This window comes from Lepisosteus platostomus, chromosome 8 (assembly GCF_059453375.1).
Source record: "Lepisosteus platostomus isolate fLepPlt1 chromosome 8, fLepPlt1.hap1, whole genome shotgun sequence".
Classification (NCBI taxonomy): Eukaryota; Metazoa; Chordata; class Actinopteri; order Semionotiformes; family Lepisosteidae; genus Lepisosteus; species Lepisosteus platostomus.
In genome coordinates, this window is record NC_142618.1 from 43,186,237 (window position 1) to 43,201,692 (window position 15,456).

The 15,456-nt window shown below is 34.7% G+C and overlaps 1 protein-coding gene across 44 annotated transcripts in view; it reads left to right on the top strand.

Moving 5' to 3' along the window:
• Positions 1–15,456, top strand: part of LOC148657372 (immunoglobulin kappa light chain-like) — an 83,482-nt gene that overhangs the window by 66,110 nt on the left and 1,916 nt on the right. For 14 of the 44 annotated variants that reach the window (XM_088643558.1, XM_088643551.1, XM_088643553.1 and 11 more), the window contains 2 exons: positions 7,864–7,905; positions 14,743–15,066. In XM_088643558.1, coding sequence (XP_088499684.1) covers positions 7,864–7,905; positions 14,743–15,066 — 366 coding nt within the window. Of the gene's footprint in view, positions 1–110; positions 205–350; positions 666–3,075; positions 3,142–4,880; positions 4,923–6,623; positions 6,674–7,572; positions 7,624–7,863; positions 7,906–9,335; positions 9,387–10,829; positions 10,878–14,742; positions 15,067–15,456 lie in introns of those variants that run through there. The other 30 variants (XM_088643561.1, XM_088643560.1, XM_088643559.1 and 27 more) reach the window with 10 other exon arrangements.

Below are 15,456 nucleotides of genomic sequence, written 5' to 3' on the forward strand. Positions count from 1 at the left end.
TTTGAGTTATGGTCCTAAACTGACAAAAACAGCAAACCGTGGCGCTCAGAGATTGGTTGCTTTATCAGTCATTTCCTCTCTGAGCTCCATTAAAATAGTGAAGCATCTAAGGAAGTTCAGTTCTGCCCCTACATGCAGAAACCTTAAACCAACACGAAACCATGTTTTTAGCTTCATGTATCACATTGTCTTCTCTATTTCTAGGTAAGTGAAGATAAGATTTTTATGCCAATTAACGAATACAGCACTTAGGATCAGTGGGTGAACAGTATTTGCAGAGATTGGAGGCACATTTCTGACCTTCCTCTTTCACGACTCAATCTATGCCATTTCTCTGTTCTTGTTACCAGTGGCAGAACCAGCGGTGACCTTGGAACAGGACACATCGCTGACAAAGAATCAAGGCAGAACTACTCGGATTGTGTGCAGAGTCAAAGGCGTGGACCTCAGTAGTGCTTCCATCCACTGGTACCAGAAGAAAGAAGGACAGGCTTTCAAAAGGATTCTTTGCATAGCTGGAGAAAACCCTGCTACAGATGAGGATTTCAAAAATTCAGGGTTTAGTGCAGAAAAAAGCAATACTGCTCAGACGTCAACTCTCATCATACGGCCAACACAGACTGACCATTCTGCCACCTATTATTGTGCCTACTGGGACTCTCACAGTGTTATAGATGCCATAGGTTGCCTGTACAAAAACCTGCCACTGGGTCTTAGCACAGAGACGTGAATGAAGCTCAGACACCTTAACGCAGGAGATCACTTTATGCTCTGACCAGTTCATATTTAATACAGTTGTCTGTAATTGCATTCCATTTAACCAGCAACATAACCTCTGGATTCCTGGAAATTTTGTGGAAATACTGTGAGAAAAACCTCGGTTTTACCACCAACACATCTGTTACAGGTTTGTAACAGATTTCTTCTCACAATTCATTAATTCTTCTTACAAAATCATTTTTTCCCCCAGGTCTACAAGTCTATTCTATAACAGAGTTTAATGGATACCCAAAATTAAAGGCACATTTTAACGCTCATTCTTGGGCATCTAGTTTTTCAAGAAATTTAGCAATGATGTCGTAACAATTCACCTTGCATTCTGAAATCAAATGCCTCAGCTTTCTGCTAACATCCCATGTAAGGCAAATTATAAAAATGTTCATTTATTTATTTTCTGAAGGTTTTAGAGTCCACGTTATATCAGACTTTGTTAACCATGTAACGTTTCTGTCACAAAGGCTTCAGAAATATTTTTTGTGCTCTAGCACTTAAAACCCTATTTCCTTCTTACAGTACATGCACTCACACATTTTTACATTTTTTATCCCTAGTTTCTGAAGACTGTATGGTAATTCCTCCTTGTGTATTTAATTACAAACACCAGTATTTAGAGATTTGGATGTGTGGCAATTGCCGTCTTAATTTACAGGCCAGTGCTGTGCCACATTTGATATGTCTTTTTCTTGAGTGAATGCAGTGGAAAGAAGGAGGGTTGGTTATGACAGGGATGTGACTTGTCCAGCGTGGTTGAACAATTCTTTGTAAGCGCTTGATTCCAACACCTGAGAGGGCATGGGTGGACACCTCTTTGTTCTGTGTTAAGTGTTCCCTTGTGCCCTGTGGTCTTATACAGTACCTAATCTACAGTGCATGTTGTGTTACCTGATACTTTCTGGTTAGTGTCAATTCAGAAACACTCAAGGCAAAATCTGGTTTAAATCCATTTAAAAAAATGTCTAATGACACAATATCAGAGCAAAACATTCTGAAATGCAATGGAATTTCATCTTATAATGATGAAGAAGACACCCTTTGGATCAGTGGATGAGCAGTATTTGCAGAGATCGGAAGTACCTCTCTGATCTTCGGTCCTCTTTTTATTATCTGGCAGTTGTAATGCATTGCAGATCAGTGTAGAAATATTTCAGTTCAAACTAAATATAGTGTTGCCTCGCAATCTCATTTGAACAATGGCTGGGAAAAAGTACTCCTCCCCCCGCCCCCCGAGGAAAAATAACTTTTTAAAATACACTGTCAAAAGCCTGATTCACAGCCCCTCTTCATTTTCGTGTTTGGTGGTTGGTCGGGCTATGTGAATCTGCTACACTACGTACTGTATCAGCGATCTTTTCCTGGTCTTTATTGCAGTCAATCGCTTGATCAGCCTTATGTTGTGTGCGGGGAATAGCTGTAAATTTCGTGTTCTTATCGTATTTTTATATATACAGTATATATTTAATACAACCTCTTTTTTTTCCTCTAAAAAACTAGGTGAACTATTTTAACATGATACCATTGTCTATGTATTATATGCTAAAATCAAGTATGAGGTGGTCTGCTGTATTAAGATGGATTTTCATTGCTGTTGGTTTTAAAAGTGTTTTTGTTGGAAGACAACGTTTGATGTCGGAAGAGATAGTTAAAAAGTAGGCTTTTTGGGCTTGGGGCAAAATTTTCGGTATACAAGCAATTATTTTGAATTTTATGTTTCTCAAGGACACTGCACAACTACAGTATGTTTTGGTATCACAGCTGAAAATATGTTTCATTTCATCTCAAGGACACTGCACAACTACAGTATGTTTTGGTATCACAGCTGAAAATATGTTTCATTTCAAATTTGTTTTAAAATCTGATCATTTGATGAAAAAAGAGACTTACTTTTAATCGGCAGTTAATTGAAAGGCCTTTTTCATTGTGTGACTATGGTAAATTATTTGGAAGTGGAACTAAACTGATAGTATCAGGTAGGTCTTCTACACATCTATACGACGTACTCGTATTAATGTGCTGTAGAAATTGTGATATTATGACAAAGGTACTGTAAATAGTTGTTCTATTTTCAGCACAAAATTTAAAACCGTTGTGTGTAATGCTTTAGTACGGGGGAACAAGTACATACAGTAACATGTTGTCTAAACAATAATAAAGTTAACATGTGGAATATTATTATTATTAATAATAATAATCATCATCATCATCATCATCATCATCAGCATCATCATAGGGCTTTGAGACTCTGATTCTGTTCAACAAACTTCCATCATTATTGTTCGGGGATATACCACTGTGGAGTGAGAGAGGGTGGTTATACCTATTATATAAAAATCTTCGGGCAAGGAACCAAGCTTGTGGTTGCAGGTAAAAAATATTTTTTATATTAATTATCGTTGAAAAGAAAAAAGAAACTGATTTAATCACTGAATGGCACGTGTAACTACAGTATAAGGTTTAATGTATTGATTGACAGAAAACTGAGTTTTGTATGATACGATAAGATCTGCAAACTACAAAAAGAAAATTTATGGAATTATGTTTGCAGCCTACTACTTACTTAAAGTCCACAAAGAGCAAATCAGCTTTCTGAAAACACAACTTGAGTTCTTGCTAGTATTCCAAGTAAGAGAACACGGTGTGTTGTAAAATGTAGATTGCGCAGGGAGCATTTCAGTATGTGTTGGACCACTGATACTGTACATACAGTACAGTACTGTATAGAGCTAAAAGTAACCGAAATTAGTGGTTTACAAATAATCCCGGTAACATAGTCTCAATGTTGCATTCACCTTAATGGGTCAATTGTTTAAAAACCAGCATATGGGAACCTGCTGACAGGCTACAATTTATTTTCTACATTTCAGTTATGAATATTCGTCTTAATGTATTCCGTTGTAAAAGTGAAATATGAAAGACTCAAATCTGTTCGTTCTTCGGGTGCTGTTTAAAGCGTTGGGGTATTTCACTGTGTATTGACATCTGGAGGTATCAGCTACAGAGTAAAAGTGTTTGGAGAAGGAACCCAGTTGGTGGTCTCAGGTATTAAGTGTTTTGTCATTATCCGTGTGCATTTTAGTAAATATTCTTCAACTAACGAAAGAAAGAAAAAGAAATACCACGACGTATGTTCTGTCCAATAGGATTTTTTCGGTTGTGACCGCTTAACTTGTTAAATTATAATTTAGTTGTAAAATAGACTGTACACATTCTAGTTCGGGGTTAATGTGAGTGATATCCAACAGACACAGTCAGCATGTTAGGTAGTCGTTTACTGTATGTCAGAGCGGGAGAAGTCAATGTCTTCGTGGGGGACTAAACTGGTAATGTACAGGTACAGTATGGCACTGCAGACTTCCTAGAGGCTCGGGCACAGACGTTTATTTATATGATTTTTGAACTTGAAATCACGTCATACTAGAAAAGATGTGGATTTTTGTTTTAAAGATCATATTTGTCTCTCTTGGACCACAACTAGACTACATTCTCATATTACCATGTTTTACAACCGATGCACTGCTAGTAAAAAATCAGGACAATCATGAAGTAAGTGCATTTAATATTATGAGTAGTTACTTTATCATTGCGTATCAGAACGAATCGTTTGATCGACTCGGGGATAAAACGACGGCATGTACTGCATGTTTACAATCGGTGATAGACCTAGAAATAAGTAATTTCGAGCGGTGCTGACGGTTATTGCCCTAAATTATCTCACTGTGGGGTGCAATCGGGCCGTAGCACCTATCTTATAAAGGTCTTCGGTGGAGGAACCAAGCTTGTGGTGTCAGGTACTGTATCAAACACTCATTATTTGTTATTTTTACTTTAAAAAAAACATATAAACTACGACTACGGATTAAATAAGGACATTCAGAAGGGTGGGAGCCGGAATCAATGGAAACTGCTATCCATGATCTAAATTAAGCTTTTTACCAATTATTATTTAAAAAAGCCCCATAAAGTTGCATCTCTACATCCCGAGGAATTATTATAACTAGAATAATATTATACTGTAGCTATTGTAATTATTATATGGTGAAGTAGACACCAGCTTTTCTGAAGTGCAGTCAGAGTTATTGTATGCCTTAACATCAGTGTGGGAGCTGGCAAAGTCTTCGGAACTGGGACCAAACTGGTAGTGGCAGGTAATTTATCACATTGAAATCGTAATTCCGACGACACAGTACTTCTTTGTGGAATTTTGACGTTAGATTACGCTGAAATTGAGAAACAGTTGCCGACTCCGCGTGAATATGCAAAACGCCGATCTATTTGACGATCCTTTAACGCGGCAATAATGAGTTGGTGCTATTTGTTAAACTTCAGAATATTTTTTTTACTATTGGAATATGTTTAAAACACGATTTTACGTTTTAGACATTTAGTAATTAATTGTGGTAGCATATTGTGTTGAAACAGCCTAAGTGCTTTATAAATTAAACGCATCAGTACATCCGCGTTTTTGTTAGCATCAGTTTAAGACTATATTTTGTTAAGCGCTTTGTATTTAATTTGAAAAGAAGTCTAATAGCTCTACATACTGTACAGTACAATTTTCTCCTGCCTGTTTTCAATACATTTGTGAGTGAGACAGCTGATTTTCGATTCTTAATAGGTTGAAATTTCATAAACCTGTCATATTCGTTTGGTCAACAACAAAATTGTTAAATGTCTTAACAACTGAATTGAAAATAACGGAGTGGTGCGATTTTCTGAGGCGTTCTAGACCCGTGGAATCGAGCGGTACTTTTTGTAATGGAATTGGCAACTGTGTTGGTGCATACGATATCAAGGTTTTTGGATCCGGTACAAAACTTATTGTCGCAGGTCAGTTTCATTTATTGAGTCTATATTATCCAAGTTTAGAATTTGGCTTATGCTCTGTATTAGAAATGTGCACTTTAGTACTAAAAGATATGTAGCACTACAGTTTTTTGTACAGCTAAGTGTAGCTGTGCGATATCAGTGGGTACAGGGTTAAAGTCTTTGGATCTGGCACCAAACTAATAGTCAGCGGTAAGTTTCTTTATCAGTTTATGAGAAATGAGAAATCAATGATATTTTGGTTTTATCTGAGTTGTCGACGCTGTCTTAAGACCATCTTGTGGACAGGCTGCAATGATCACAGAAAGAAAACAGGCTTCATACAGTACTGTATCATCTATATTTAGTCTATGCTAATTTCTATTGTTGAAAAATATTCGCAAATATTTTTAATTAATCTATATTAAGAGTGCATCTTGACAAGGAATTTAGAATAGAAAACATCCTGAGATCCGAAACCAAAACACGACGAGACAGGTTTTAGTGCAATGTTATTTCTGAAACCATTTATGGGACAAAATATAAGAATCTTTAAATCTGAACACAATCTGTTAAACGTCTTTTGTCAGTGAAAATGTTTGCCTATGGACAACAGTAAAATATGACATAATATGACAAAAATGACAACCGTAAAATAACGCAGAGGAACAACGCTGTAAGTACAGTGGTTTTTGCAGCTAATCTAGAGGGAAGAAACCTCAAGATGTGACTAATTGGCTATCCATTTTAATACTATGTTTACACTTTTATATACCCTTCTAATAACTGACAAATGGATGTATTTGTTTTGCTGTCGTTTTCTGTTATTGTAAATGTCCTGACAGCCGCATGATTATGGGTATGCTTTTAAGGTTTTGGATGTGGTAGACATGAGTTCTCTCGTGTAATTTGCATTTCGTGCAGTAAGTCTGTCTACAGTCAGTGTTTCGAAGCTGTTGAGTTCAATTGTAAACTCTTCAGTACCTTTAGAATTGTGCCAGATACCCTTTTCTGTATAGCCTCGTGTCACTGTGTGACAGCAGTGGCTACTGGATTAAGGTGTTTGGATCTGGCACCAAACTCATAGTCAGCGGTAAGACTGTTTTTCTATTTACTCGTTACAACTGAGAAATGTGAATTAATCCGTTAATCCGTTTCATGGTGGCATATATGCTATTCGGTGAATCCCCCCAAAAAACATTTATGCTCCTAAAATATGTCAAAAGTTATTTATTTTAAAATATTGATACGTCATTGTGATCTAAAATAATTATAGTCTATAGGCAATGCAGCCCCCCCACACACACACCCATATCATAGCCGTATACTGTACTGTACCTAACCAAATATGATTAATTTTAAAAACATGATGAATGTATTATAGTTAATGGCTACTCGCATTCATCGAAATTCCAAAGGTTTTGGCAGAGAAACAAAACATTGGGTTTGATGAGTTTTATTTTAATCATTAAAAATCAGTAAAATTACAGTAGCCTTTAATATTATTTTCAACCTTAACATGCTTTTGATTTATTGAATGGAGTAGTGTATTATAAAAAGGAATTTTGGAATGCCGCTATGGATGATAATGCAAATTTCATATCTGAAATAGCAAATACAGCACAGAATAAAATCACTTTTTGAACTCTTAAAGGTTAACAGATAATGATATCCTTATAATTAACAGATTAACAAATAATTATATCCTGATAATTAAATCAGTAAAATTAAGACAGAACCAACTCAAAGACTGAAGGCAGTGAAGCCCTAGAGAGTTTACCTACAGTATCTGCGATTAACTATTGACAGTAGTTATTCAGCGTCTCCGTGCCTGGGAGAAGAAACATTATTTTTTCGATTTCGTTTATGCCCAATAAACATACCTTACAATTTATCAGTGCTATGATAAAACCACCTTGCCCAAAGGTATTAATGACCTTAGACCTTAGAGTTGATACAGTATGTTATTGTGCAGTGTTGATGTACCGTGAGGCTCAGGCTGGGTGAAACACTTTGGCTCTGGCACAAAACTTATTGTATCGGGTAAGTTTTGAAGCTTTTAAACTGTAGAATGCGTTTTCAGATTCTTAACATTTAATTACTCTTACATGTAAATTGACTTTTGACTTTAAATCTTCTTAGTCCTTGTGAAAGAAATAGGTGTACTGTTATACCCAACTTCAACTAGAAAGTTATAAGCATCAGTCAAAACGAATATACTGTACTACCTTCAGCTCAAATACCGTTCTTGAGTTCTTGTACTGCGTGCGCGTACTGTGGGAGGTATAAAGCACTTCGGCTCTGGGACAAAACTTATTGTATCAGGTACGTACTGTACATCCATTAATCTTTCAGGAGTAAGGCAGCGGTATTGAGTGAGGTAATATATTTTGATTGGGAAAGATCCAAAAATGCGCGTCTGCCTTAGTTAAGATGGTTAAAGTGAAGTATCTATTTTAATTGGGTCAGTATTATTTAAAAATGATCTCCTTAGACAAAAATTAACCCAAAATTATACTGTTGAACCGTACCTGTGAATAAGGAACTATAATATTATAACATACACTTCAAAAATATCCGCACGTAACTTTGTAAGGGACTATAAACGTTAACACTTTTGTAATGCTGCGTGTTGTGATGACAGAAACATTGCGTTCTTAATTCACTTACACGTACAGTACTGTACATATCTCGTTGAATAAAGGAAGAAATAGCGAGTTCTGCAATGACTGGGAAAAGGGCAAGCAAAATCGGGTGGTATTTGTAAAGGTCTTAGCTAGCGTGTGATGCTAGTAGTGGCTATACCTATAAAGTTTTTGGATCTGGTACCAGGCTTATTGTCAGCGGTAAGTTGCCTTATTTACTTTTTCTGCGCATCTTTGATATGAACATACTCAATAATTGATCCAGTTACACTTACTGTACATTCACAACAGTCCGTATTGTCGGTGATGGATTAACTTGGAATGACCAGGAGGTCTGTCGCCGAAATAAATTACTGCATTTAACACAATTCCGAATGGATGCGGTGGTAGGCTAGAATTTTTAAGGCTTGCACTTTTCAAGCTGCCTAGTCAAACATAAGAAATAGGTGTAAATCTCAAAGAGAAAATTATAAACACCGTTGAATATAGCGTTTCGCTTAGAGAATGTACGATGTAGGCTTATCTATGAAAAGGGACTGAAAGTGAAGTACAGGATGGAGTGATTAAAAGTGATGTACAGTACTTAATTAAGTGAAGTGATATACATAAATATTAAGATGTTTCTAATTGTTTCGACTTTTTGCACAAGATAATTATGTATAGTACATCTTAAACTATTTTACAAAGAACTTCAGGCTATGTTGCACTTTTGGTATGTTTGATGTTTGATGTTATGTGGTATCTTTTGTATTAACAAAGGTTCACATACTGTAGCATGTACTTTAGGCTACTGGTAATAACTTCAAGAGGATAGGGAAAAAACAATTTGGGTAATTGGGTCTTCGTTATTGTCAACTTCTGTCTTCTGTTACGTCCCAGTAATTTCAGAACAGCGTAAACATTCACGTTATTTGAATAGTTTTTGTAAGTGAGTGCAGCACTGTGGGGAACATCAAAGTCTTTGGATCTGGAACAAAACTAATTGTTAGTTGTAAGTATTACTTTTAACTTCAATTTCTGCAAATAGTTAGCAGGCTGAAATTGTGGGAAGACTCAAGACACTGGGAGCAGTCAGGTATTCCTGCAACGCAGTGAAACACTGTGTAAAAGCTTGGCCGTATCCAAAAGTCTATGGAAGCGGTACAAAGCTTGTTGTGGCTGGTAAGTGTCAGTTTAGAGAACAAAATATTGGACTAAGGATTTTGTCTTTCGTTTCTGCTTTTTGTGATAATTAGGGTTTATATGAAAAGGCAAACGTGATGCATGTTTTGATAAACCTCTGGGTTGCTGGAAACGTTTTTTTGCTTTGTTTTTAGAAAATGGAAATTTAATCATGGATAAAGACGATAACTGTATATTTGCACCGTAAATTGTTCCAATATATAAACAGGCGGTGATGTTGGAAATTTAGGACATTTGTTAATAATGTGATTTATCTTTAAGAAATTCAATTTAAAACTTGTGACGTATTTTTTGTTGATTGATTAGTCAGCTGTATTATTAAGCCCTTGAAATTTGACTTAGTTTATCTAAACTAAACATAGTAAATCTAGACATCTATGTACTTATACAGTATCTTACAAAGGCATTATAATGCATTTGATTCAGTGCCATCACATATGTATCTGCAGTACCAGTGAGAAAAATGCAGCATTTCCTAAACTTTGTTTTCTTTTTTATAATCTAAGAAACTTAGATTTCTATGGAAGTTCTAGTTCATGGATCTCAATCTGATTAATGTGCCTTATGCCGGGACTGGAACTTTAGACATACTGTAGATGAAATCAGACACTTGAAGATTGTGTGCCTGAGTGAATGTGTAAGCTGCAGAACTACCTTTGTGAAACTATTAGATTCTACATATTGCCTTTATTATTACTTTGAAGTACTTTGGTCCCAGAGTCCCAGAGAAACATCATAATTGAGATTGTGTGGATATAAGTATTTATTTTGAAACGCTGAATGAGTCTCTGAGATTTTAATGAAGATCGTTTGAAGTGTAGAACTAATCTCTTCATTCCATTGAAATAATCCTTTTAGAACAAAGTGCATCTCTGTTAAAAACTACATGTACATACTGTACAGTATGTAACACCCAAAGCACTGAACAACCACTATACCAAAGGTATATCAGGGACAAAGACTTTGATTTTGTATATTCTTTGTAATAAAAAAAACACATGCTTTCCACTCAATGGAACTTGCAGACAACACTTTTAAACTTAATTTATTTAATTAAACTTAAGGAGGCAGAGGGAAGCTGTGTACCCATACTGTATATCAGTAACCCAGACCTCGAATCTCAAGCAAATATTCAGGGGTACTGTGCACATGCAGGGTTCAGTTTTTGCCCTATATGTTGAGACTGTAGGACAAATAAAACACTGACTCTGGCATAAAACCTATTGTCACAGGTATAGGTTCAACTGTGAATCTCCTTATATTTAGGTATTAAAGCTGGGTGGTACTTTAAATTCTGTAACTAGAAATCAAATTTGAATGTACAATATCTTATAGTTTTTGAAGCCATAACAATGTAAAATTATGATATTTCACTCAAAAACAATGGTTTTTGTACAGTGAACAAATAGTGTGGGATCCAAGGAGTATTCGTTAAAGTTTTCGGCTCAGGAACTCAGCTAGTGGTATCAGGTATGTTTTCCCCTTCATAGTGTTTTTTTTCACAAGATTCCAAAATGTAAATTATATGTTTTGTGCACTTTATTTCTATACAAGATTTTTCATGTTACTAGGATGTAATATGGAAATGCAGTACTGTTTTATTTGTATCTGAACAAATATAAATGTATCAAATTAAGAGTACATCTAAACCAATTAATTTACTGTAAAAAACAGTTTACTCCTCCTTCACCTACTGTTATTTTTAGAAATAATAAATGTCCATATGTAATTAGAAAACGAAATCATCGATTTATATGAAAACATATCAAACATAATGCAACGTACAGTAGCTTATATAAAAACTGTACCTATGTCTAGTTTGAAAGTAATTTTTGAGTATTTTGAGTATTTATAACAATTCTCACGTTTTATTGAATAATGGAGCACTACCAAAAAGCATTGATATCCCTTCTTAAAAAAAGTGTCAAGCTATCAAGCTAAGGGCTGCACCCCTTAATATTTGTATTTTCTAGACAGAGATTATTGTCATTAATAGATCAATTCTTTGGGAATTTACAACAGTTAAGTGCATACAGTAGAACTCACTAAAGACATTGTAATCTTGTGAGAACAGGGAAGAAAATCTTTGGACCAGGAAGGTTGTAATTAAATACAGTACTTAACACTTAATATTAATTTGATCCCTATACTAATTCTTATGTCTGTACAAATTAGTGAAACTATTTTCCAATATTAGCAGTTACTGTGTTTATATAGGATGAAAGAAAAATAAAAAAACAATAACAGATGCCAAAATACTGTTAATATTTTCACTGTAGTGAAAAGTGAACAAATCTCCATTTCTTTTTCAGAATTGAAATTGTAGGAAATATTCAAGTGCAGACTAAAAGGTATTATTCACCACACATATAAATAACACATTATGTACAGTACCTTAGAACATAGAGATACTCAGTGTAAAACTTGTATGATATTAGAGTGAGTGTGATTGATGGATAACTTAAATTCTTTAGCCTTCTCAAAAGTGCTAGACTTTTGAGTGTCAAATAAGCAACACTTTATTTTACCTCATAAGCACACATTTGCTCTTGTCATTAACAAACTAGCATTTAACGCAAGGACAGCAAATATAAAGGTTTTGTCAGTATTAAATGTGTAATATATTTTGAAAGTATAACTTACAAAGTACAGTATATAATATTTCCCATGCTGAAGCAGCTACCCACCTGAACTACATTTATAGAATAGATGCTTAGTTATGTTTTTTATTTATTAATTTATTATATGCACCTAGAAGTCTCTGCTTGCCATGTTTAAACACAGGCAGACAATTAAAACTGCATTGCTTATTGTTTTCTGTCCTTTTGAATTGACATCTTGTTAAGGACCCATCTTGTTAAAGTGTTTTGTTACTTTTTAAATGTAGCCTTATTTTCAATTTGCATAAACTTTGATTTAGTCTATTTTGCATATAAGGCGATTTAGTCATAAATTGTTTTTGGAAGAAAATGCATATATATGTTTATTGTTTGTGCAATTTTAATGTTTTTGAATATACATTAATATTCCTATTTGTGAAATATAGATTTTTTAAAAAAAAGCAAGGACGCGTTTCATTCCCATTTCAATATAAGAATTGCAATCAGGCATAGTATAGCCTATATTTAGTGTTAGTGATAACTTTAACCAACCTAACTGTACAAATTAAAAGATACAGATTTTGCTGTGATTTTTTTAAACTACCCAAATGTTTTAACTAGTCTTACCTTGCAAGTCTGATCGGGGAAATTTGCCACAGTATTTATGCTATAGTATTCACAGAATTTAGTTAATTATTTTCTCATATTTGCATACACATTAGTTACACAAATTAGTTCCTAATTGCTAAGTAAAGATCTGGCCTTTGAATCCTTTTCCAAATTAATAGTCTTCCAAGATGTTACTACAATAACAGACATCAGCACACGCTGTTTTGCATTCTAAACTAACTGCTGTCAAAACAAAGGACATCAAAGAAACATTTTGCTTAAGAGACGGAGCTCGCAAATGTTTGAAACTACGGAGTAGTAGAGCACCCTGCAATATGTTCCGGGATTCGTCAATAAACATTAGTTAAAAGTTAAGTTAATATATACTATAGTTAAGGAATAATGAGCTATACATAAAAACTAACCTGCAAATCTAATAGAATAGCATAAGTTTGCAGTTGTTGCTTTCTTGAACATGGCACTTAGAAATCTGTCAAATAACAAACGATTTTCTAATTTTAATAATAACTGTAATATGTTACGGGCACCATAGTGGTGCAGTAGTTAGCATTGCTGCCTCACAGCACCGGGACACTGGGTTCAGCTCTGCACCTGGGGTGCTACAGTATCTGCATGGAGTATACTGTATATGTTCTCACCGTGTTGTGTGGAATTAATCAGGTGCTCTGGATTCCTACCACTATACAAAAACATACTGGGAGGTTAATTGGTTTCTAGATAAAAGTGGCTCTAGTGTGACTGTGTGCGTGTTAGTGTATGCCATTTGTTGAGCTGGCATCTCATCCAGGGTGTATCCAACTTCACGCCACTTGCTTGCTTGGATAGGCTCCAGCTCTCCCATGACCCTGAACTGGACGAAAATGCAAGGATGGATGTGTTGCTCATTTTATTTGTAAATCTAACAGCTAACACCATGGCAATGCCTGAGTCATTTACTTTCCAGAGGTTGGACGGTTTCTAGCAGTTAATGGATCACCCAATGTATGTTAGTTATTCTACTCCATTGGGGAAGAAGCTGACTGAAGAGGACAAATAACGTTGTTGCAACAAAACTTTAAACTGCGTTTTAATGAGATGTGACTTGGTTTCGTCTTAGATGAATTTGCAAATTGTAGTAAATAAATAAATACATGTCTTTGTATAGCACCAAGCTCAATATGTTACAGATTATGAAGGTTAATATGTATACATGTACGGTATGTGTGCCAATATACAGTATATTAATTGAACTGATAATATAAAGAAATTCAGTGTCCTAACAATGAAGACCATAATTGTTTGGAATATGAATTGCTGTGCACAATGTTTACTTATCTGGTAAAGCTCACTACATTTACTTTAAAATGTAAATTCCATGAGCTATCTAAAAATAAGAACAGCCAGACACAGCAAAATAAAACCCTGAATCAGATTTAGAGTCAAACTTTCCTCTTAATATTTCCATTTCCTTTGTCTGGAAAAATTGGGAAACATTTGGCTCCTAAAATATCTATTGGTATATTATTACCACTGCTTATAGACTATAGTATATAACATGTCTAATAACTTACCCCTAGCTTCTGCTTTAGTTTTTGTTTCAGTGTTTGTCTGGAATATAAAACCAAAATCAAGTACATGTTTAGGTCTATACGCCCAAGACCTAACATTTTATGTCTATCTTGATAACACGTTTTCTCAAATATCCTTTTGTGATTTGGTGTAAAGTGCTCAAGTGTTTGGATCAAAGATCCATTCTAAATATCCAATACTTCAATAATGTAGGTGTTTATATTTTACATAATTTACTGCTGTTGATTTAGTTGACATTTACTTTAAAATGAAGTAAAAAAAATGACATGCTACTCAAAAAGATTTAATACAACATGCATTCAGGTATCAAATAAAGATAAACGTAAACATCACAGTGTTTACTTTTATATTTATTTTTAATTTTAGATTTGTATTCCTATATTTTAAACTCTTTTGTTGTGCATATACTGTACAGGATCAGCACTTAAAATCAACCAAACTGTCTCAAATCAGATAAGTGCAAAAAGTGTCCATTTTCTACACTACATTGATGTTCATAATTTTATTATTAATAACGTTATATTAACATATTGCAGCTGATCCGCCAAAAGCACCAGACCTCACGGTTTATCCACCTACACCTGTGGAAAATGGCAAAACAGCAATGCTCTGTCTGGCAAGTAATATGTTCCCAGATGTTGTGGAATTTGACTGGAAAAACCAGGAGGGTCAAGGCGACATACAATCTGTGAAAGACAACGACAATGAAGAAGTAATACCGCAAATGAAGATCAAAGATAAAACTGTCATCAGTCTGCTGATAGTCAAACAAGAACGTATCAATAATAATAATGTTAAATATTATTGTAATGTCAAACATGAACAGCCTACTGATAAAGTAGAAGTCAAGAAGTCTGCAGGTATGGTATACCATTATTATATTTTTCCAGAATTGAGAGTGGTTAGAATTTTTTGGCCATTTTCTCAGAACAATAGAATTTGCTTAACACACTTTCTCAAGAAATGTTATATCGAACGTGTAGTTGATTAAGCCTTACACAAAAAATAAAACATATACTGTAGGGCATTTACAGTGCAGTGAATGGCTAGCTGTTGTTTTTTGTTGATTCTAAAAATACATAAAATTGTTTTTTGAAAACAAACATGACTGCCTCTGCAAGACAGATAAAAGACATACTTAATAATTCATTAAAGACGTTAATGTGCTTTGTGCTGTTCAGGGCAGGCATGCATGAGTTGTATGATGATATTAAGCCCTCTGAAAGTTAAGTTTAATTTAACTTTACTTA